We start from the raw sequence: 21,249 nt of genomic DNA on the forward strand, positions 1-21,249 counted from the left end.
CTAATTTCTATAGTTCATCCCTTGTAGATGTTTTGTCTAAAAAGAGGCTGGTCACCTGAATATATTTAATGTTAGGTTTTGAGGGATTACTTTTGACTTGTAGCTCGTTTATAGAATAAGGATGGAAAGACTTATAGTTTGAAGGATCTGGATTATCATTATGATATAGAATTTCAAGCATACATGGTTTCCCATATATTGCTTCAGAAAACCCAGTATCTGCCAGTATAAGTTTATTATCACATTTTATGTTAATCCTATTATCATGTTGGATTGTATGACCAACAACCATTCTACTTAGACCCAAAATTTGTAATGTCTCATCAACAAGCTTGCAAGCTTTCTCCTCCTCTCCAAGGGAAATATCTCTCGTCCAAAGAGGTCCATCCTCCACAAAAAAGAGAGATGAATAAAAGTCACAAAAATCTCCTTCCAATAGGTCATTAGATAATTTGTCTAACTTATCCAGACCAAGTTTTGCGTATTTTGGGAGTAAACCTGCATGGACATAAAGGGAATCGTTAACTCTAATAGCAAGCTTCATTGTTCTTAGATATTTACCCACAAAACCTTCTTTTGACCATTCAAAAGTTCTGTTATCTCTTCCTCCATAAGTTTGGAAATCTTCATCTGTTACATAATGTAGTTGTCCACATAAATTCATTACTTCATGGTTTCCTAAGAGTCCCACAAACTTGCTTCCAAGAGAAGGAGCTTGAGATTTAAGCTTATTGAATAGCTTATAAATTTGTAAAGCGTGGGATCCTCTATCAACAACATCTCCAAGTTGAATAAGGAGAGTATTCTTTGCAATCCAGTCTAAGTTACTATTAATGACTCCAGAGAGGAATAAACTTGTAATTAAAGATTTCAGATCTCCATGTATATCTCCAATTACTAGTACCCTTCCTTTCCAGTTGATTTCAACGTCATTAGGTAGAAAGTTAAACTCTTCTTTGAGGATTGTCTTGGATAATTGAGATGTGGGATTTTTTGATTTTTGTAAGTTTTGAGTGTTTTTACTTTCTAGGTTTTCCTTGTCAAAAGTTTGGTTTTGTTTTTGGATTTCATTAGAAATGTGTGAGTTAACACATTTTAAGATTCCTAAATAAAGACACAAAATAATTATATTCGAGAACAATGTTTTTTTAAGAAGTTTTCTCATTTGTCAAGAAAACTAGAGTTATTTTCTGTAAGAGTTTAAGTAAAAGAAAATTTAAGAAAAATATACTCTAAGATCCTTGGAGAAAATAAACATTAGTAATATTGATACCCCAAAGTTACCGCACAAAAGAAGCAAAATGAGAAATAATGATGTAAAAAATATAAAAACTTTAAAATGAGTTACTTATGATTATAGTCAGATAAAATTAGTACAAAAAAAGTACTTATCTAGCCTTCCTTGACTCCAACTTATCGGAGATTGGGGTGGAAGGTGGACCCATATTCTGCCATTCTCCCTTTTCCTGAAGAAAAGCTCTGTAAATATAGGAAAAGAATAAGGAATAAAAAGGTTTATAAATAGTATTAGAGGTAGATTGAGTGTATTTATTTCAAAAAGTGAGAGTTTTAGGAAATATGTTTGGGAGTGTTGACTTCCAATGCATACATAACTTACCTATATACATATATTCCACAAATGATATTTACCAATATGACTGAGAAAACTGCAGAAACAACTGAGATGGACTGCTCTGGAAGGAATTTCCTGAGAAAAATTGGTGACAAAAAGAATAACCCACACGGAAGAAAGACTAGGGAGATTGTAAACAAGACAAACTCAGTGAGAACTTTCTTGTTGGAAGATTCTTTCAGTACCTTAGAAATCCCAAATGGAGCAGGACCTACGCAAGAGTCGATAGATTTGGCTTGTTCCTTTGACATTCCTTCAAATATTTTCAACAAACAAAAATATTGATTATTCTATTAACACAAAGCCTATCTTTCCAGAAGTTTCTCGACCTAATTAATTTAACGACCTTCCCCCAATTTATTTGCCCCTGCATTTTGGCCATACCGGAGCAGGAGGCCCGCCAATAGGCGCCAAAATTATGAAAATTAAAAGTCATAGATAGAAACAAGAAAAGAAATATAGATTCGAGGAGAAGTTCAAGAGAAGAGTCGAGCTGGGGCAAAGAGGAATTGGGAATTAAGAATTAGAGAGTGAAATTCAAGACAAGTATACGGAGGGAATAGGAAGAAGAACCAGTTCGAGATGGTTTCAGAGAAGAAAGAAAGGAACAATAGATATTTAGAATGTACGACAGAAGGCCCGAGAAATGTAGGAGGATATGGTTACATAGGAAGCAATGAGTTAAATTCAATTATTAAGGGAGACAATTATAGAAAACAAACGGTTGAGGAAATAATAGAAACGATCGATATAAAAGTGAACGAGCTTAAGAGTGATTATATTAACTTTGACATTTCTGGAATAGATGCATCCATAGCAAACGCTCTTAGAAGGATTTTATTGGTAGAAATTCCAACAGTAGCGATCGAAACGGTCCAAATTTACCAGAATAATGGAGTAATTCAGGATGAGGTTTTAGCTCACAGACTCGGACTAATCCCAATGCTAATCGATCCAAATACAATCGAATTTAGAAATGAAGATGAAGACCTCAATGAAAAGAATAGTGTTTGTTTCAAACTGAATGTGAAATGTACTAAAGATGATATAAATCACGAAAAAGGAATCACAAGTAAAGCAATTTACTCGAAAGATTTGGTATGGATTCCACTTAGTGATAATCAAAGGAAAAAGTTTGGAAAGACTCCCCCAAAAGTTGTTACTGATGATATATTAATTACAAAACTTAGACCTGGCCAATCAATTGAGGCAATTCTTTACTGTGAAAAAAATATTGGGAGAGTTCATGCAAAATGGAGTCCTGTTTGTACTGCAAGTTACCGTCTTTTACCTGAATTTGGTTTCCCAAATGGCCCTATTTCTGGCTCGGATGCACTTAAGCTAAGAGATACAGTATGTCCTATGAAAGTTTTTGATATTGAAGATGTTACTGGCAATGCTGTCCCTACTAACCCAAGAAACTGTACCACCTGTAGAGCATGTATTGAAAAATTTCCAAATAAGATAAAGCTCTTAAAGGACAAGTTTCACTTTATTTTTTCGATTGAAACCACAGGATGTATTCCTCCTGTTGAACTGGTTAAAACTGCCATAGATATTTTGCGAAAGAAGGGTGAGAAGATTAAGAGTTCCGTAAAGTTGTTTTATGAGCAGTGATAACTGTAAACAAAACATGTTCAATCCTCTTCCTCTTATTAATCATATGGACTATTTGTTTCCTCATTTTTATAGTTTGATATATATAGTTTTTCATTAATTCATATTCATTTACATCTTTAATTACGCGTTTTACTCTTTTCTAATTAAATTTTCCATTATTTCTTAAGCTCCTTTATTTTTCCCCCCAATTTTCTTAAATAAACCACTATCTATAAAGAACCTACTTGTATATTCTAAATATACTTCTGAAAACATTGTCTCACTCACCAAGTGAACTTTTATTAAAGGATTTGAACTACCCATTAAGTTTATTACTTTCTCTTCTTGATTAATTTTATTCACTTGTTCATTTTCTTTCTTAACACTGCCCCTTTCATATCCAGACTCTGGATACAATTTAGGATCAGTATCCAATGAATTAATAATAATATCAGATATATACATTGAATCCAACAAATAATATGCAAGCTCGTGCTTACACGTAATCTCTTTCTTTTGCAACACTACTTTGTCTATGTAAGAATGGCACGTACAAAAATGTCTCATGACCAGATAACTCATATCTTGTCCTTTTGTAGTTGCCTCCATAATATAAAATCTTCTACAGGATTTCCTTTCAATATAAACATCAATCTTTCCATGATCTATAAGAGAAATTGCTTTTTCAACCAAACCTGGATATATCTCCGAAATGGTCTGTAAGATTTTCAAGTTAAAGTCCATAATAGAATTTTCATGGTCTTCTGGTTGAAAATCAAGTCTTGCATTTACCGGTTTCAACTCACTTACTAAACACAAAAGCGAATTAATGTGATCTTGGTTTTTGATTGTACAATACTTGAGCATGCAAGACATTCTTATCTTTTCTTAATATCATATAGAAACTATCAATATATAATTACTAACAAAAATCGAAGAGTTTTAATCACTTTCATTCATTCTGTAGTCTTGTAAAATGTTTTAACATTCCATGCATTTAAAGAAAAGTTCAAACGTGTTTTGGCGGGCCTTTATTTAAAATTAGTATGTTACAAAGTAAAAATAGAGAATTTACACAATAAGTTTGGGAATAATTTTTTTTCAAAACAAATGGTGCATTTCTTCTTATTTAACTTATAAATCCTGATTGTTTTCCATTAAACTGTGAGGATTCTTGTATTTTTTGTTGTGCAGCTACTTAATCCCGCCCCAGCTTAGGATTTGATTATCATATCCCAGTAAGTTAGAAAATATCAATGAGCTGAATTGAAACATAGTAGTAATAAAGTAATCCCTTTTTTAATACGTTGTTAAATGATTAAATGTGAAATAAGTGGAGTAACTTACATTTGATGTATTGATAGTTCTTTATAATGCACAATAAACTTTAAAATCAAAATATGTTTGGCTTGGCGTTTTATTCATGCATTTACTTAACAATAACAGGCAGGGCTTGGTCTTATTCTGTTTAAATGATCAATAGTTCCTGTAGTTCTAACAAAAACAGGATGGCTCCTCTTTTTATTCATTTGTTTTCCATTTTTCCACATGCATCCTCCATTAGTTGGGTTGGGATCAATAAATTCACCATTCTGTTTCATTTGATAGAATGCATTTGGATTTGTATCGAGGAGATATTTTTTTCTTAATTCTTCTAACTGTTTCTTGTATTCAAAGTACCCTGGAGGAAAGACAATGGTTTCATAAACCATTGGTTTAAATACTTCATTTGCACTGGAGTAGTTTTGTCTAATATGCTTCTCAGCCTCTAAGGCACCGTATTCACCAGAACAATACATTAATGTCTTGGCTGGATTTAAGCATGAAGCTGAATCTGCAAACGTATCATCTCTTGCAAAGTCATGAACAGAATTCTTATATCTATTTGGCACACTATAGCAGTTAAGAGATTCCGAATTGTATTGATTATTCATTCGTTGAGGAATACAGTTATCAAATGGATTTAAGGTTGTTGAATTTGTAAAGGTTGGTCTACCAGCACTAGAGCTTCTTCCATAATTTGGAGCCGAGTATAGTTCTTCTCTGTTATAGTAGTTATCTCCATAGTTTTGTAAGTATTCTCCCTTGTAATGGGTAATATTGGAATTGTAAGGGACATTGGATTTTCCAGCCATGAAATTTTTAACATTTGGTGGCGGATTTGATGGTGCATTTTGAGTAACTCTTCTAGTTGGATTTCTTTTTTGTGGAAATTGATCAAAGTTTGGTTGTCGCTCTGGAAGTCTTTCTTGGGGTTGATAAAAAGATTGGTTGATATTATCTCTCAAATGTCCGTCATCAGAATCAATTGAAAATGGGTATGGTACTGTTGGATATTCAGTTTTATTATTTGGGTAATTTGAATAGCAACCTGTAAAACTGGGTCTTGAAGCATAATCTTCAGGTACCTTGTGTCTCTCAATATCAGAATTAGACTGATTGCTCCTTTGAGCTGTTGTTACACTGCTACTTCGTCTTGGAATTCCAGAATTACTAGCGTTCATTTCATTAATTGACTTTTTTGATCTAGAATTTGCGGGGTTATTTCCTGCTGTGCTTGAAACACTACCTAATGACCTTCTATTTGGGATGGAATTTCCATTTTGTCTCTGAAATCTGTCTAATTCGTTTGATCCTAATCCTGTTTTAGAGGGCATTTTCCTGGTGCTACTTGTCAGATTCTGTTGAGGTGGCTGGCTCTTATTTCTAAGAGACTCAAAAGACCTTCTTTTTGGTCTTAAAGTTGCTGAATTCATTACTGTTTGGCTTCCAGGAATAGACTTATTTTCTCCTTGAATTATATTTCTTGTTAAGTCTCTGGTTCTGGGTGTAATTACTGGAACAGGAACTGGTATAGGATAAGAATGGTCACCAATTGGAGTTAATTTGTGGGAGTTATTTCTGCCATTTGAATGCATCATTTCGTCATAAATATCTGTTAAAGGAACTCCCGGAGTACCCATAGGTACTACCTTAGCATCCTTACCATTAGATGGCCATATTCCTGCATATCCTAAATGCTCACTGTCCATAGCATCTAACTTATTTTTATTTGAGTAGTTCATTGTTTATTAATACTTAACTTATTACTCCCTAAATTAAATGTAATTTTTGTCAAGTTTTCTTCTCAAATTAACATATGAATGTATAATTTGTAGAGTCCTTTGAATTAGCTCCAAATTAATCAAGAGGATGCTATCATCTAATTTTAATTATGTTTCTCAGCTTGGTTTTTTCTTTCCTTGACTATTAACTTTTTCCATAACTTTTTACATGTAATTTTCTTTTCAAAGAGACATGTACATAATTTGCACACATACCAATATGTATTATCACTGGAATAACTCAATAATATAATTATGGTTTAAATTCTTTAAACACTCAGCAGTAATTTTTATGCATTTTTGCGTTTATTTGAGTAATCGATTAGTTGGTTTCCTAAAGATGTCCTTTTTTATGTTATGAATGTAAGAAAAAATGACTTATATCTCTCAATTATGATGTCTTGTTTATTCTTCAATCCAGGAAATATCTAATTCAAAATATTTTCTCGTTTCTTTAGTTTCTTTGGAAAAATATGGTAATTTGTTTTAACGTTGGATTACTTTTTTTTTTTTTTTTAATGATTAATTTTACGCAACTTGCATGCAAACACGTAATTGCAAGTTTTGTTACCGGTATTTACATGCGAACTTTCCACATAAAATTATCACTAAGGAATATCAGTGAAATTAAAGTTGAAGAAGATTGATTGAAAAAAAAAATCTAAAAATATGTGTTTTCAAGTGATAAGTTATTAAAATTACAAGTTTGATAGAGAAATATAAAATCGAAATGCCAATAAAAAAATCTTCATACTATTCTACTTAAAAGATTAATATAACAAACAGCCAGGAATTACACAAAAATAAATATTTGATAATTAGTAACTAAGTTTTTTTTAGAAATCGTATAATTTCTCATATTTATTTTCTGTAATGATTAAAAAGATCCATTTGTGTGGCGCCTTGCCCACGTAAGTGGATTTGTATATATGTAAAATTACATGCGTAATAAATAAAGCATAGGAAAAGGAAGAAATCGAATATTGAAGTATTTAGGTTTAAATATTTAACTTGAACAATTTTCAAGCATTCAATACTCACATCCAGACGCACAGTTTATTTGTTAGATATAGTAGGTAATTTCTAATTTCGATTCAATGGAAGAACAAGGTAGGTTTGATTATGCAAATTTGTGAATGCAACTAATTATCTACAATTTAATTATTTTGAAAATATAAAGCAAGCACAAGTCAAAATCAAGTTCCAGCTTCTGTACTTTATCAGTCTCAAGTCAATCAAATGGGCCCAAACGGTGGAATGGGTATGGTTCAACAGGTTCCTGGACAATATTACCAGCCTCAACATGTTCCAGGGTTCAATCAATATGCAGGTTTAATGAGACCAGAGGGATTTCCAGTTTATACAACTCAATGGCCGAGCGCATTCCATGGAGGAGATCCAACTCAGGTTCAAGCACCCATACAAACTCAATATTTACCTAGCGAAACCCCTGTATATTATGCATCAGCACAATGGGATACTCAATCTTACCTCCCTATGAGCTATTATGCAGGAGCTTATGACCCAAATGGAATGGCTTATCCATTCCCTCAATCTGGCTCCTTCCAATACGTACAAGATGGTCCAGTCATTCCAAGAAAGAGAGGTGCAAAGAAACGTTTATTCAAGTTTTGTTGCTAACCATCAACTTTTTTTGGAGGATATGCGCATAATTTGCTGTAATACAACAAGGAATTGTTTCAGAATGCATGGAATTCTATTCTGTGTAAATATAAAGTGTTAGAATAAATTGAAGTATAGTATTTTTGATTCATGAAAAATCTTTCGGAATAAATTGGGGTAGGACCCAACTGAATGGTATTTTACCATTTATTTTCACTCTATTTATTAATTTGTTCATTTATAATTTCTACATGTTTTTGAGTTGACCAAACTTAACATATATTCGTTTTGGCGGCCATCTTTTTTTTTCTTACACGGCCGGAAATTGAGAGGTCGCTTTTTCTGAAAGTTACAAAATTATACATCTTAAGCGGATAATCGTGCAAAATTGAACATAGTTATACTCATCAATATTACTTATAATTTGTTTAACTGAATTCTTTTCGTTTGGGAATATATTGTGACTTTTTAAAATCAATGACGAAGTCTATATCTGACTCAGAAAAACTATTCTTAGAAGACGGGGTTGACCAAGGAATTCGCAATGATGGAAGAGATTTGACCGATTTCAGGCCAATAGTTATTGCTCTGGATGTTATTTCTACTGCTAATGGATCTTCCCGTATAAGGAATGATGAACTTGATATTATTGTAGCTGTTAAGGTATGTTAATAATTGAATTAAAAACGATTTTAAACCCAATTTAAACTTATTCAGTGTGAGATAATCTCTGTTACAGGAAAGAATGAACCACAAACAGGGGGCTCTATTTTGGTTAATGTTGATTGGTAAGTTTTTTGAACAATTTATTTTTCTTTATTATTGCTTTAATATTATTTAGTTCTAATATCATGGATAAAATATCCAATGTAGCACCATCATTCACAGAAGAGGACTATTCATTTTATATAACAAACATTGTCAAGGATATGTGTTTTAAAAATTTTGATCTTTCAAAACTTACAATCTTAGAAAATAAACTCTATTGGAATATTTATATTGATGCAACTATCCTAAGTTTTGGAGGTAATATGGTTGATTGGGTAACTATAGCAATCCATACTGCTTTAAGAACTACAAGGTAAGCGATTACTTCTCAATTCTCTCATTTGGTATTTAAAATTTACTGAAAATTACGTCTACAGAATCCCAAAAATTCATGTTTCTCCCTCAATCTCAACAAAGGAGAATAACAAAGATGTATCATATACTGTATCACCCTCAGTTTGCTCAGGCACACCGTTTCCTTTTCAAGATATCCCTTTCATAATTTCGGCTGGGTGCATTAGAGGTAAAGTAATATGGGATATGAATATGCAAGAACAAATATGCTCAAAAACAATCATTGCACTCTCAATTAATTCAAAAGGAGAGTGCGTTGCAATGAACAAAGTCTACTCGAACACTCTTGACCTAAACCTTATTCCAACTATAATTAACAAAGCAGCAGAGATTTCTTCTGAAATATCTAAATCATTAGATGAATTCTTCTCTAACAAACAAGTATGAGCACACTAGTTAACTATAATTATATATTTTAATTTACATCTTTTATTTATTTTATTCGTAAATTTTCACACTTCCAAAGTTACCGCCAAAAGTGGGGCATAATTCAGGAGACGAATGACAGTACAAATAGTCAATTGTTGGGCGGGAATGTAATATCTTTGCTTATTAAGCATTTTTACAAGCATAGAAACAGAAAATAAAAATGATTAAACCAGAAAAAAAATTTGTTACTGAATATTCAGTAACTGGAAGACTGAGGATAGCCTCCATTTTGGATGGCGAGGATGGTGGGGTCTCTTATATTGGAAAGAAGGTTACAGTTGGAGGATGGGCAAGAACAGTTAGAAAGCAATGCTCTGACACTTTGCTTTTCATATCTCTGAATGATGGTTCAACATCAAGCAACTTACAATGTGTAGTAGAGAAGACTGTTAAAGGGTTTGAAGAGGGTTTAAAGGCGACAGCAGGATGTTCATTTAAAATAACTGGTACAATAGTAAAGTCACCAGCTCAGGGACAGTCAGTAGAGTTACTTTTGAATACAGGCGATGATGAGCTCAAAATTTGCGGATTGTGTGATGCCTCAAAATACCCACTTGCAAAAAAGCATCATTCAAAAGAATTCTTGAGGGAAGTTGCCCACTTGCGTCCAAGAAGTCAGTTCTTTAGCTCAGTTATGAGAATCAGAAATTCTCTTGCTATTGCAATTCATGAATATTTCCAAAAGAACGGTTTTATGTACATTCACACTCCAATTATTACTGCAGCAGACTGTGAAGGAGCAGGAGAAATGTTTCAAGTAACTACAGTTTTACCACCTGAATCTAAAAACAACATTTCCAACATCCCTGCATCAAAGATTGAGGGAAGCCAAGATATGGCAGTTGACTATAAAAAGGATTTCTTTGGAAAGGCTTCTTATTTGACTGTTTCTGGACAACTTGCTTTAGAGAACTTTGCATGCTCTATGTCTGATGTTTATACATTTGGACCAACTTTCAGAGCGGAAAATTCTCACACAACAAGACATCTTGCTGAATTTTGGATGATCGAGCCTGAAATGGCATTTGCTGATCTTAGTGATAACATGAAACTTGGAGAAGGACTTCTTAAATACACTGTAGAATACGTTTTAATTAACAATATGCCCGATTTATTATATCTTGACAAAAATATAGAAAATGGACTTGTAGAAAGGTTAAAGGTTATTTGCAAAGAAGAATTTGCAAGAATTTCCTATACCGAAGCAATTGAGATGCTTAAACCTCATGATAAGGAATTTACTGTTCCTGTCTCATGGGGCATGGATTTGGGTTCAGAACATGAAAAGTATATTACAGATGTACTCGAAAAAAGACCTTGCATAATCTACAACTATCCTAAAGATATCAAGTCTTTTTATATGAAATTGAATGAAGACGGAAATACAGTTGCAGCAATGGATATCCTAGTCCCAAAAATCGGAGAGGTTATCGGTGGTTCTCAGAGAGAAGATGACATTGAAAAATTAGAGAACGCAATAAAGAGCAGAAATATGGATCCAGCTCCCTATTGGTGGTATAATGAACTAAGAAAGTATGGTTCTGTTCCACATTCAGGGTTTGGTTTAGGATTTGAAAGACTAATCATGATGGTTACCGGCGTAGAGAATGTCCGTGACGTCATACCATTCCCTAGATACCCCAATCATTGCGAATTCTAATGCCTAGAATTTGTTGCGTTAATTTACATTAATTTGATTTCCTACATTGCTCAATCATTTGTCGTAGCTGCTGGTGAATAAGTGTTGTGTGCTTCGGCTTTCTTCAGTGTACTTAGTATTTTAGTATTTTCTTAGATTAATTCACATATTGTTTATTTCTCTCACATTCTTCTTTCAATTGAATTTATTGCAGCGCATTTTTATTCTTTTTCACATCCCCATCTAGGGTAGCATATAAAATTCGCACTGTGGCGCCAGAATTCGGGCGGCAAATATCCCGCAAATGCAGGTAAATAAATTTTGGAGGCCAATTAATTAAGTAAATAGGAATAAATTATTTTTTTCTATATAAACCTCTTTTTTTAGTGATTTAACTTTCTGAGGTAAAAAAGCATCAAAATTCTAATTTGAAAATTTTAGCGCAATTTTTTTTTATTAGTTAGAAGAATACTAATTCTTTATAGTTTAATTAGTAGCTTAAGGATCTTAGCAAATACTAATTAACATATAGAATATTTCTAATCAATAAGCATATTTTGGTGTTAAATCTAAAGAACTTTGAAAATGGTAAGTTTTTAATGTTAATGTAACTATATATATTAATTTTTCTTTCCTTTCTTTAATTCAGGACGATATTGAAGCACAAAAGCAAATTCAACAGATGATTAACTTCATCTTAAATGAAGCCAAGGACAAAGCTAATGAAATTGAGGCAAAGGCTTTGCAAGATTTTAATATTGAAAAGTTGAAGTTAGTTCAAAGCTATAAAGAGCAGATTCGTCAGGATCTCAAGAAGAAAGTTAAGAGATTAGAGGTTGAAAGAGCAATCGCTAGAAGTACTGCAATTAATAAGGCTAGACTTAAGAAGATGGCAGCTAGAGCACAAGTTTTAACTGAAGTAGTACAACAAACAAGAAAGAAAATGTGCGAAATTTCTACTAATCCAACTGTCTACGAGCCACTTTTGGTGGATTTACTTACTCAAGCAATGTTGAAGCTCTTGGAACCAACAGTGATTGTAAAGTGTAGAAAGTCTGATGTTTCTGTTGTAGAAAGCGCAATTCCAAAGGCTATTAAGAAATATAAGGAGATTTTACAGAAGGAATGCGGTGTCTCAATGAATGTTGAGGCTAAGGTTGACAAGGAGAACTTCCTTTTCCCTGCTCCTACAAGTGTTGAGCAGAATTCCAAGTACTGCTCTGGCGGAGTTATTGTCACTAATTTGGATGGTAAGATTGTTTGCAACAATACTTTGGACGCAAGACTGGACTTAGTCATTCAAAATGATGCTCCAATCATAAGATCTACTCTTTTCCCAAAGGCTGCTTAATTGAAGCGGAAAAAATTTCAAAAAGAAGAAAAGTATTAGCTGTATTTATTTGTATTTAAGAATTATCCATAATTTTTAAATTTATACGTATTTTTTTTTTTAATTTACTGTGAATGCATTTACTTACGTAAATTACATAAATGCCGGTATAGGGGAAATTGTCATAGAAATTTGCCGGTTAATTATTTTTTTCCCACACTGATTTTAGGAAAAAGCTTGAAATCAAAGTTAGAATTAAATGGAATTAAAGCAACTTTTGTTTGCGTTGTTTTTTTTCTGTCGAGTTTAAAATAAAGTGTGAATTAAGAGTAAATGTTTTCATTAGAAGCTTCTCAAGATAAGGTTTATTTATAGGAAGTTAAGTTTCAGTTAGTAAATTAGTAACGTCGTCATTTGCACACATAAGAGAAAAGTTTAAAGCTTGGAAAAATGGATAAGAAATCAAAACAAAATTTAAGCTCTCAGAGAGGAGATCGCCAGTCAAGTATCCTTTCATTCTTCTCTCCAAAACCTGGGGTTAAGAAGGAAGCAAGTAATTTCTTACAAGATACATCAACTCCAGTTCCAAAGAACAAAAGTTCGAGGTTGGATGATATATTAATGAGTGAAGACAAGGATATTGAAAGGGAGCTTTTGAATTCAGAACTGAGTTTTGGTGAACAAAAGTTGGAATCTATAAATAGAGATTCATCAACGAGACTTAGAGATTTAGAAATGCTTTCAGCAGATGGGAATGCAACTACATGTGAGACTACACCATGTAAGTCAAAAAACCTAAAATCTGACAAATTTGGTGTGGAAACAACAGGAAGAAGAATTCGAAGAATTTGTGATTCAGACGAGGAACTAAATTCAGATTCGGAGGTTCTTTCACGTAGAATCAAAAGGAGATTTAATGATGATGGATTAGAAGACAACAATAATGAAAGAAGTGATTTACCAGCTTCACAGATGGATGGAGATATCTCAAACTTTGGGTACGATATTAAGGATGATGAGGTTCTGGAGGCGGAAATGGCAGCGAAAATTGAGGAAAAGATTCCTTCAGACTTTACAGATTTGGGAAAGAGCCTGCCAAAATCCCGTAGAAAAGAGACAGAAATGAAGTTTCAAGAAGGAGGAGATTCAGTAATAAATGCAGATGAGGAGTTGGGGAAAGAACTCCTTGGTACAGCTGCAGCACAGAGTAGTTTGCTATTTAGGGATTACGTCGAAGCAATGCTTCAAATAGGTCGTAATTTCTCACTTCCATCTTGGGTTCAATTACGAAATATTAGGGATTCCAAAGGTACTCGTCCTTTAGATCCATGTTATGACCCATCAACAATTTGGGTGCCAAGTTCAAATAGTAGAGAGGCAAAAGAGGAGAGGATGCACTTTACTCCTGCAATGGAGCAGTATTGGGAGCTTAAGAAAGAACACTTTGATAAGCTATTGTTCTTTAAAATGGGGAAATTTTACGAGTTATTTTATATAGACGCTTATATTTGTCAGAAACATTGTGACTTAAGATGGACATCTTCGGATTCTAAGCCGCATGTTGGGTTTCCTGAGACAGCTTTGCATGCATATGCAAATAAGCTAGTGGAGTTAGGATATAGAGTGGTTGTAGTGGAGCAAATGGAGACTCCAAAGGAGTTGGAAGAGCGAAATAGGAGTGCATCAAGAGGGGTAAAGAAAGATAAAGCAATAAAGAGGAGCGTAAACGAGGTGTTTACAAATGGTACTTTGGTACGCCCTGATATGTTAAGCGATATGGCTAGCATTTTAATGACTTTATACTTTTCAAAGAAAGATTCTGAAGATTTGACTTACGAGATTGGAGTTGTTTGTGTTGATATTACTACAGGCAAGGCAGAACTTATAAATATTGAGGAGAAGGGAGACCAGTTTTTGCAGGTCAGGACAATTGTATGCCAGGTACAACCAAAGGAAATTGCATATTTACCTGGGAATATTCCTTTGTCTATTTTGAGATACTTGAGTTCCATTGTCCCTTCAATCCAGCTAACCAACTTTAGAGATTTTGTTGACTCAGTTTTAGCAATTAATGATATTTTGGAGACTTTTGAAAAGCTAAATGTTCCAGTTCCAGATGTAGTAAATCGTCTTTGCAATGAGTCAAAATCTCTATGTTGTGCATTATCTGGTACTTTTCGGTACTTAACAACAATATTACTTTGCGATAGATTAATTATGACAGGAACATTTACTGAGTATGATCCATCTGTTTCTAAGCATCTGATAGTGAATGTTGGAGCAATAAAGGATTTAGAATTATTACAGTCTCAGCATGGTGATGAAAAGAACTCTCTATTTGGCTTTTTAAAACATACTATTACTCCAGGAGGAACCAGATTATTAAAAAGATGGATTACATATCCTTTAGTCAACACTGAAAGGATTAATGAACGCTTAGACTCGGTTAAGTGGTTAATGGATAACTCTGAAAAGTTATATGAATTTAGAGATGAGCTTAGAGCTATTGAAAGGTCAGCATCTTCAGCTTCAAGAGGTTCAAGAAAGAAGTACTCACAGCACCTAGATTTTGAGCGTTTGATAAACAGGATTACTTCGGGTGTTTTGCAGAATAAGAGAGGAGCAGTTTACTTTTCGAACGTTGTTCAAAGAAGGTTTGATGAGTTTGTTAACTCAATGAATCTTTTTGACTCAGTTCTTCAATGTATTATTCGTGTTTTTGGTGATGAGAACCTAAGAAAAGATATGCCTAAGCTTTTGGCTGCTTTAACTGGAATCAAGGATGAATCTTCTGAGGGATTCCTTGAGAATATATTTGCTACTACTGAAAGATTAAGATCTTTGGTTACTTTGGACTCAAATGGTAAGGATTGGATTCCTGTTCCTGGTAATTGCAAGGAATATGATGATCTATTAGAGTCCATAAATGAGACAAAGTTATGTTTTGATGAGGAACTCAAGAGAATAAGTAAACAAATGAATACTACAGCAATTTCTTTTGTTAACAATAAATACAGGTACGAGGTAGAATGCCCAGAAAGCATTCCAAAGTCAAGATTCCCAGATTCTGCAGAAATTACATCATCAAAGAAAGGTTACGTGAGATTCCATACTGAAGAAATTAAACAACTTGTATACGATCTTGAATATAAGGAGGAGCAGCTACAGAAGAGTTTATTCCCTTATTTACATCTTATGTGCAAAGAGTTTCATTCAGAATTATCATCTTTTATGGGAATTTCGGATTCAATTTCTCAGTTAGACGTATTATCTTCCTTGGCTCTAGTTTCACTGGATACTTCAGATGGCCCATTCTGCAAGCCAGTTTTTCTCTCTAAAGAAGAAACCAATGGGCTACCTATGTTAGAGCTCAAGGAGAGCAGACATCCTGTTGTAGCTAAACTCAAAACTAATTATATTCCCAATGATATATTGTTGAACGGAGGTTCCTCACCAGCTCCTTGTTCTTTAGTTACTGGACCTAATATGGGTGGAAAATCTACAATTCTTAGACAAACATGTATTTCTGTAATAATGGCTCAGATTGGATGCTATGTACCAGCATCCGAATGTAGATTAACAGCAGTGGATAAGATTTTCACTAGAATTGGTGCTTATGATTTAATTATTGAAGGGAAAAGCACATTCTTGGTTGAGCTTGAAGAGACAGCTGATATTCTTAATCATTCATCTGAGGATTCGCTGGTAATTATTGATGAGCTTGGAAGAGGAACTTCAACTTTTGATGGGACAGCAATTTCTATTGCTACTCTTGAATACATTTCAAGAGTAATCAAGTGCAGGTGTCTTTTTTCAACTCATCTTCACTTACTTTGCGATGAGTTTTCAAATGACACAAAAGTTCTTCCATTTCATATGGATTTAAAGCTAAATAATGAAACAAGATCAATTACTTTTCTATACAAGTTCATTTCCGGTATTTGTCCAAAATCTTATGGTATGAATGTTGCACAATTAGCAGGGATACCACAAGAAGTTGTTGATAATTCAGTAGCTTTAGCTAAAGATGTGGAGTCTTCTACTTTACTTTTGAGGAGCATTTCTGAGACTAAGAAGCTTTTAATGGATGTTCTAAGCCAAGATAACTTTTCTAAAATACAAGAGTTTTTCAAGAACAACAACAAATCTATTCTAAACTGTCTGGAATCATTATCCTAATTAATTTCATGTATTTTTTACTTCAAAATTTACCAAAAAAAAGTCTTTTTTTCTTCTTTTCTGCCCTCAAAAGGCTTTCTAGATAAGTAATAACTTTAATTTATTTATTACTGAGTAATTTTTATGTCATAATTTCCCCCAATTCTTTTAATCAATAATAAATCTTATTTACCATAAAAATTTCATGCTCATTTTCTTACAACCTGATTACAACAGAAAAATTTCATCCACATGAGTTGCATGCATGCAAATTTGCAAGTCAATGCAAATGGCGGGAAATCACTTAATCAAAAAATTTTTGAGGTGAAAATTATCTTTTCAATTATTATATGTATTTTTTTTTCCTCATATATCTTTGAATATAAATAGGAGATATTGCTAAGATATATTTGAAGTTAGATAGTTGAAAGCTGGGTAATCTACAATAAGGAAAAGATGGAAAATAGTAGATAAAGGGTTTAAAAGACTACTATATTGATTTGAAGAACAAATTGAAAAAGCATTTGTAAATTATATTCCTCAGAGGTCATAGAAGGCTGGAAATAAAATGTTAAATTTACAGAGAATAATGGGTAGAACCTGTCTAAGGTCATCAATAATTAATAAAAAAGTAATATCTATGAGTAATTCTTATCTATCGAGGGGGTTAGAAAGGAGAAATATCAACATAACAAAAATAAAATATAAGAAAGATTTACACCCAATAGTTGAAGAAGAAGGAGTAAGAAAGAATGCAGTAGATGTATTAGTAATTGGAGGCGGAGTAATGGGTTCTGCTTTAGTTTATTTATTATCAAAGCATACTAATATTAAAAATATTGCTTTATTATCAGAGAATAAGGAAGCTGAGAATAATTTAATATATCATTTAAATGGTACAATAAATTCTGGTGAGACTGATTCAAGTATGGATTTACAGCATTCATTAAAATTATTAAAGTATTCAAATATGCTAAGAAAAGTAGTACAAGGATTACCAGGAGGGGTAGGTAAAGAATGCATTGAAAAAAGGACCAAAATATTATTAGGATTAGGTGAGGAGGAGAATAATAGAATTGAGGCAAGATTTGATGAATTTAGGCATTTTTTCCCCAAGATAAGTTTAATTGATGGTAAGGATATAAGTAAATTGGAGCCAAAAGTTGCTTATTTGGATGATTGCTCGAGTAAATTGAGAAAGGAAAAAATGAATGGAATATTATTAAAAGATGAGTATACAGTTGCTAGTTATGGTCTTTTATCAGCAATATTCAAAAAATTGGCAGATGATATATCTTTTTTTAAGAAATCAAAAATAGTAAACTATGTAAATTTGAACATTAGAAATATTAAAAGAATATCTTCTAATGGAGAGATTTATTATAAAATAGATTCTGGTGAAAAGAGTTTATATTCAAGATTTCTGGTAATAAATGATATTGGAAATACATTCGAATTAGTAAGAGAATTGGGATATTGCTCTGACTGGATAGTATTGAATATGCTTGGGAAATTCCAAACAACAATTAAAGAAGGATTAAAAGGGGTGGTAAGTAGCATGCAGAGTTTATCTTTGCCAGGGTCTACATCAGTTTATGGCTTTCCAGAAATTAATTCAAACCAAAGAATTCATTTTTTGGTTTCTTCATATACTCTTCCAATAATATGGTTATTAAAATCCATGAATTTGAGTGATAGTATATCAATAAATGATGCTTCTCCCAATAATTTTGACTTATTTAAGAGTATTAGAGAAAAATCATTAAGAAGCAAAATTGAAAAATTGGAGATAAAAATTCCAAAGTTGGTTAGTGAGCAAATTATACAAGGAAGTAGGAAAATTATTCCATCACTCAATTTGAGTCAACTAAAAGACAAACAACAAAATTTTGATATTTCTATCAATCAGTTATTAGATGTATCAGGAGAGAAGAATCAGGTAATACTGGATCGTTCAAAGATTCATACTGATGAGAATTTGATCTTAAATATTTCCCAGCCTAATAGTGGTACTACCTGTATAAAGAGTGCTACTGATGACATGATAACTATATGTAATAAGCTTGGGATTAACATTAATGAGAGATCCTTAAAAGCAGATATTCCTGAGTATGAAGTGCATGAGGGCAATTTTCAGGATGAAATGTAGCAAATCAGAGTGATTTATTACCAAGTCTAGCTATGTTTTTTTTACTCAGCTCTTTGGCTTATAATTAGAATATGGTTTAGAGCCAGAGTTAGAATCAGAATCAGAATCAGAATCAGAATCAGAATTTGAATTGGAATTTGAACCCGAACTAGAGCTTGAGTCAGAATCATTAGCTTTAGGGAGTTTAGATTTGGCAGTGATAAACTCTCTATAGTGCATTTTTCTTTTCTCTTTAAAAAGATCTTGCTTAGATTTATGAATTGGAGAAGATGTATTATTGTTAAAATTTGAAAATGAAAATTCATCTAAAGATTCATCAATTCGGTTGGAATGTTCAAATAATTTTGAAGAAAGTTCATTAAGATCTACAGAAAACTTCTGCCTAACTTTAGATTTCGTATTTGGTTCCTCGTAATCAGATGAACTTGAGCTACCATAATAATATGGGGTATCTGGTTCATTAATTTCCATTCTGGTACCTCTCTCAGCATCATGCATGGCAATAGTTTCTTCGTCCCAAGTAATACATTTCGAGATTTTTACCTTATCTTCCTTCAAATGAATATTAAACTTCTCTTTTTCACTCATGGTTAATTTTCTTTTCAAAAATTTATTTAAATAATATATAAATCAAAGCAATTAAATTAAACATCCAAAGAAAGAATAATCTTGTATTGGTTCTAATAATAAAATACCAATAAAGTGGTTAAATTTCAGATCAATAGCTTTAAATGCTGAATTTTCTTGAACAAAATTCTTTCATGCATGTAATTGACTTTAATTTTTTATATTTATTCATCAGAAAATTATCAAGTCTTTTTTTTCGTATACCGGTGCAGAGTGGCGGGCTCATATTTAAAGATTTAAATTAATAAATTAATGTCAATATTTCTAAAAGTAAATAAACTAAGAATTAAAATTTAATGTAAATTAAAATTCAATTATTTCATAAATCACAAATCATATCAAAGTTTGGAATATAATTATTGTTTTTGATCAATGTTATTATAAGCATACTAAATCTTATATATACTATAGTAAACAAATTCACAAATATGTATAAAGCAATTCAAATAAAAATTTAACCTAAAAACTCAATTATTATTAATTACGGTTAAAGGAATAAAATTAACATTGGTGAGAAAATTAATTAAAAATTATAACAGCATGTATTTTGATCACGAAAAAAATTTTTGCAGATATTTAATTTTATTATTTATTATTCGATACCTTTTGAAAGGCGGGAAACCTATCACGTCTCATCATTGTCTATAAATGTCTAATATTGTCTCAAAAAAAAAATACAATATGTTATATATAAATTGAATAAACAAGGGCAAATAAAATTATAAATATATAATTGAATAATAATAATAATAATAATATTAAATATAATTGCCTTGAATAGTAATATATTTAAATATTTTAGCGGCGAATAAAGGAATACAATTTGACAACAAAAACAAGAATAATTGTTTCTAATAACAATTAAAAGTCCTCATAAATTTACGAGTGGAAGAAATTTTCAAGGTATAAGATTGACAAAGATTTATAAATCTGAGTTAATTTTGAGCCAGTTTTTAATAAGGGAAGAAGTACGTAAATAATATTTAAATTTATATATATACACATAACATCCATCGAGTTTAGTAATTAAATATTGAAAGGAAAAAATGAAGGACATTTTCACTTATGAATCATTCCGTGTAATGGAAGGAACAACAGTTTCTGTTAAGTCTAGAACCGTTACTGTTACTGGAAAGTTTGGTCAAGTTACAAGATCTTTCAACCATTTACCGGTAGATATTAAGTTATGTGGTAATGGTAAGGTTGTTAGAATTGAAGTATGGTTCGGTACTCCACGCCATCAATCAGCTATTAATACTGTCTGTTCAGCAATCAAGAACATGATGGTTGGTGTCATGAAGAAGTTTGAGTATAAGATGCGTCTTGTATATTCCCACTTTCCAATTAACTCAAATATCTTAAACAATGGCAGTTTGATTGAAATCAGAAACTTCTTGGGAGAGAAGAGGGTCAGAACTGTTAAGATGCTTCCAGGAGTTGTTGTTGAGAAATCTAACTCTGTTAAGGACGAGTTAATCATTACAGGTACTGATTTAGAGCTTGTATCTCGTTCTGCTGCTTTGATTCACCAATGCGCTCTTGCAAGAAATAAAGATATACGTAAATTCCTTGACGGTATTTATGTTAGTGAAAAGGGTACCGTTGTTAAGGATGAGTAAATTAAGGTATTTAGAAGGAGGAAACATTGCACAATATGGTGATTGTGAGGTTGATTATTACAAATTCATATTAATAACATGAAAGTATCCAAAACTAATAGAATAAAATATTAATAGGAAATATGCTATAAATAAGTTTCTTCTTCCTAATGTTTTGCTTTCTTCTTTTGTAAATATTATTTCCTATAGATTACTAACTATTGGAAAAGGGAGGTAT

At 32.3% G+C, this 21,249-nt stretch overlaps 12 protein-coding genes across 12 annotated transcripts; 8 read left to right on the top strand and 4 right to left on the bottom strand.

Moving 5' to 3' along the window:
• Window positions 1-7: 7 nt before the first annotated feature.
• cgd8_290 (serine-threonine protein phosphatase) lies at window positions 8-1,165 on the bottom strand (the record flags this gene model as incomplete). Its single annotated transcript, XM_625492.1, has 1 exon — window positions 8-1,165. The coding sequence occupies one exon, from the start codon at window positions 1,163-1,165 to the stop codon at window positions 8-10; it is 1,158 nt and encodes a 385-aa protein (XP_625492.1).
• A 1,050-nt stretch (window positions 1,166-2,215) lies between these two features.
• On the top strand, window positions 2,216-3,250 carry cgd8_300 (RNA polymerase III C5 subunit; the record flags this gene model as incomplete). The annotated part of the gene is made up of 1 exon (XM_625493.1): window positions 2,216-3,250. The coding sequence occupies one exon, from the start codon at window positions 2,216-2,218 to the stop codon at window positions 3,248-3,250; it is 1,035 nt and encodes a 344-aa protein (XP_625493.1).
• Window positions 3,251-3,415: 165 nt separating this feature from the next.
• Window positions 3,416-4,108, bottom strand: cgd8_310 (hypothetical protein; the record flags this gene model as incomplete). Its single annotated transcript, XM_625494.1, has 1 exon — window positions 3,416-4,108. One exon carries the CDS (start codon window positions 4,106-4,108, stop codon window positions 3,416-3,418), a length of 693 nt encoding a protein of 230 aa, XP_625494.1.
• Window positions 4,109-4,665: 557 nt separating this feature from the next.
• cgd8_320 (hypothetical protein) lies at window positions 4,666-6,297 on the bottom strand (the record flags this gene model as incomplete). Its single annotated transcript, XM_625495.1, has 1 exon — window positions 4,666-6,297. One exon carries the CDS (start codon window positions 6,295-6,297, stop codon window positions 4,666-4,668), a length of 1,632 nt encoding a protein of 543 aa, XP_625495.1.
• A 1,278-nt stretch (window positions 6,298-7,575) lies between these two features.
• cgd8_330 (hypothetical protein) lies at window positions 7,576-7,977 on the top strand (the record flags this gene model as incomplete). The annotated part of the gene is made up of 1 exon (XM_625496.1): window positions 7,576-7,977. One exon carries the CDS (start codon window positions 7,576-7,578, stop codon window positions 7,975-7,977), a length of 402 nt encoding a protein of 133 aa, XP_625496.1.
• Window positions 7,978-8,391: 414 nt separating this feature from the next.
• Window positions 8,392-9,468, top strand: cgd8_340 (exoribonuclease PH, putative; the record flags this gene model as incomplete). Its single annotated transcript, XM_001388380.1, has 3 exons — window positions 8,392-8,622; window positions 8,748-9,040; window positions 9,105-9,468. 3 exons carry the CDS (start codon window positions 8,392-8,394, stop codon window positions 9,466-9,468), a joined length of 888 nt encoding a protein of 295 aa, XP_001388417.1.
• A 202-nt stretch (window positions 9,469-9,670) lies between these two features.
• Window positions 9,671-11,170, top strand: cgd8_350 (asparaginyl-tRNA synthetase (NOB+tRNA synthase); the record flags this gene model as incomplete). The annotated part of the gene is made up of 1 exon (XM_625497.1): window positions 9,671-11,170. One exon carries the CDS (start codon window positions 9,671-9,673, stop codon window positions 11,168-11,170), a length of 1,500 nt encoding a protein of 499 aa, XP_625497.1.
• A 571-nt stretch (window positions 11,171-11,741) lies between these two features.
• On the top strand, window positions 11,742-12,500 carry cgd8_360 (putative vacuolar ATP synthase subunit E; the record flags this gene model as incomplete). The annotated part of the gene is made up of 1 exon (XM_625498.1): window positions 11,742-12,500. A coding segment is annotated over one exon (759 nt), but the record flags the coding sequence as incomplete, so codon positions are not given.
• A 429-nt stretch (window positions 12,501-12,929) lies between these two features.
• On the top strand, window positions 12,930-16,658 carry cgd8_370 (DNA repair protein; the record flags this gene model as incomplete). Its single annotated transcript, XM_001388381.1, has 1 exon — window positions 12,930-16,658. One exon carries the CDS (start codon window positions 12,930-12,932, stop codon window positions 16,656-16,658), a length of 3,729 nt encoding a protein of 1,242 aa, XP_001388418.1.
• Window positions 16,659-17,205: 547 nt separating this feature from the next.
• Window positions 17,206-18,786, top strand: cgd8_380 (possible oxidase or dehydrogenase; the record flags this gene model as incomplete). The annotated part of the gene is made up of 1 exon (XM_625499.1): window positions 17,206-18,786. The coding sequence occupies one exon, from the start codon at window positions 17,206-17,208 to the stop codon at window positions 18,784-18,786; it is 1,581 nt and encodes a 526-aa protein (XP_625499.1).
• Window positions 18,787-18,831: 45 nt separating this feature from the next.
• Window positions 18,832-19,374, bottom strand: cgd8_390 (hypothetical protein; the record flags this gene model as incomplete). The annotated part of the gene is made up of 1 exon (XM_625500.1): window positions 18,832-19,374. One exon carries the CDS (start codon window positions 19,372-19,374, stop codon window positions 18,832-18,834), a length of 543 nt encoding a protein of 180 aa, XP_625500.1.
• Window positions 19,375-20,459: 1,085 nt separating this feature from the next.
• cgd8_400 (60S ribosomal protein L9) lies at window positions 20,460-21,032 on the top strand (the record flags this gene model as incomplete). Its single annotated transcript, XM_625501.1, has 1 exon — window positions 20,460-21,032. The coding sequence occupies one exon, from the start codon at window positions 20,460-20,462 to the stop codon at window positions 21,030-21,032; it is 573 nt and encodes a 190-aa protein (XP_625501.1).
• Between the last annotated feature and the right edge of the window lie 217 nt (window positions 21,033-21,249).

The sequence above is a fragment of the Cryptosporidium parvum genome, chromosome 8, assembly GCF_000165345.1.
Source record: "Cryptosporidium parvum Iowa II chromosome 8, whole genome shotgun sequence".
NCBI lineage: Eukaryota > Apicomplexa > Conoidasida > Eucoccidiorida > Cryptosporidiidae > Cryptosporidium > Cryptosporidium parvum.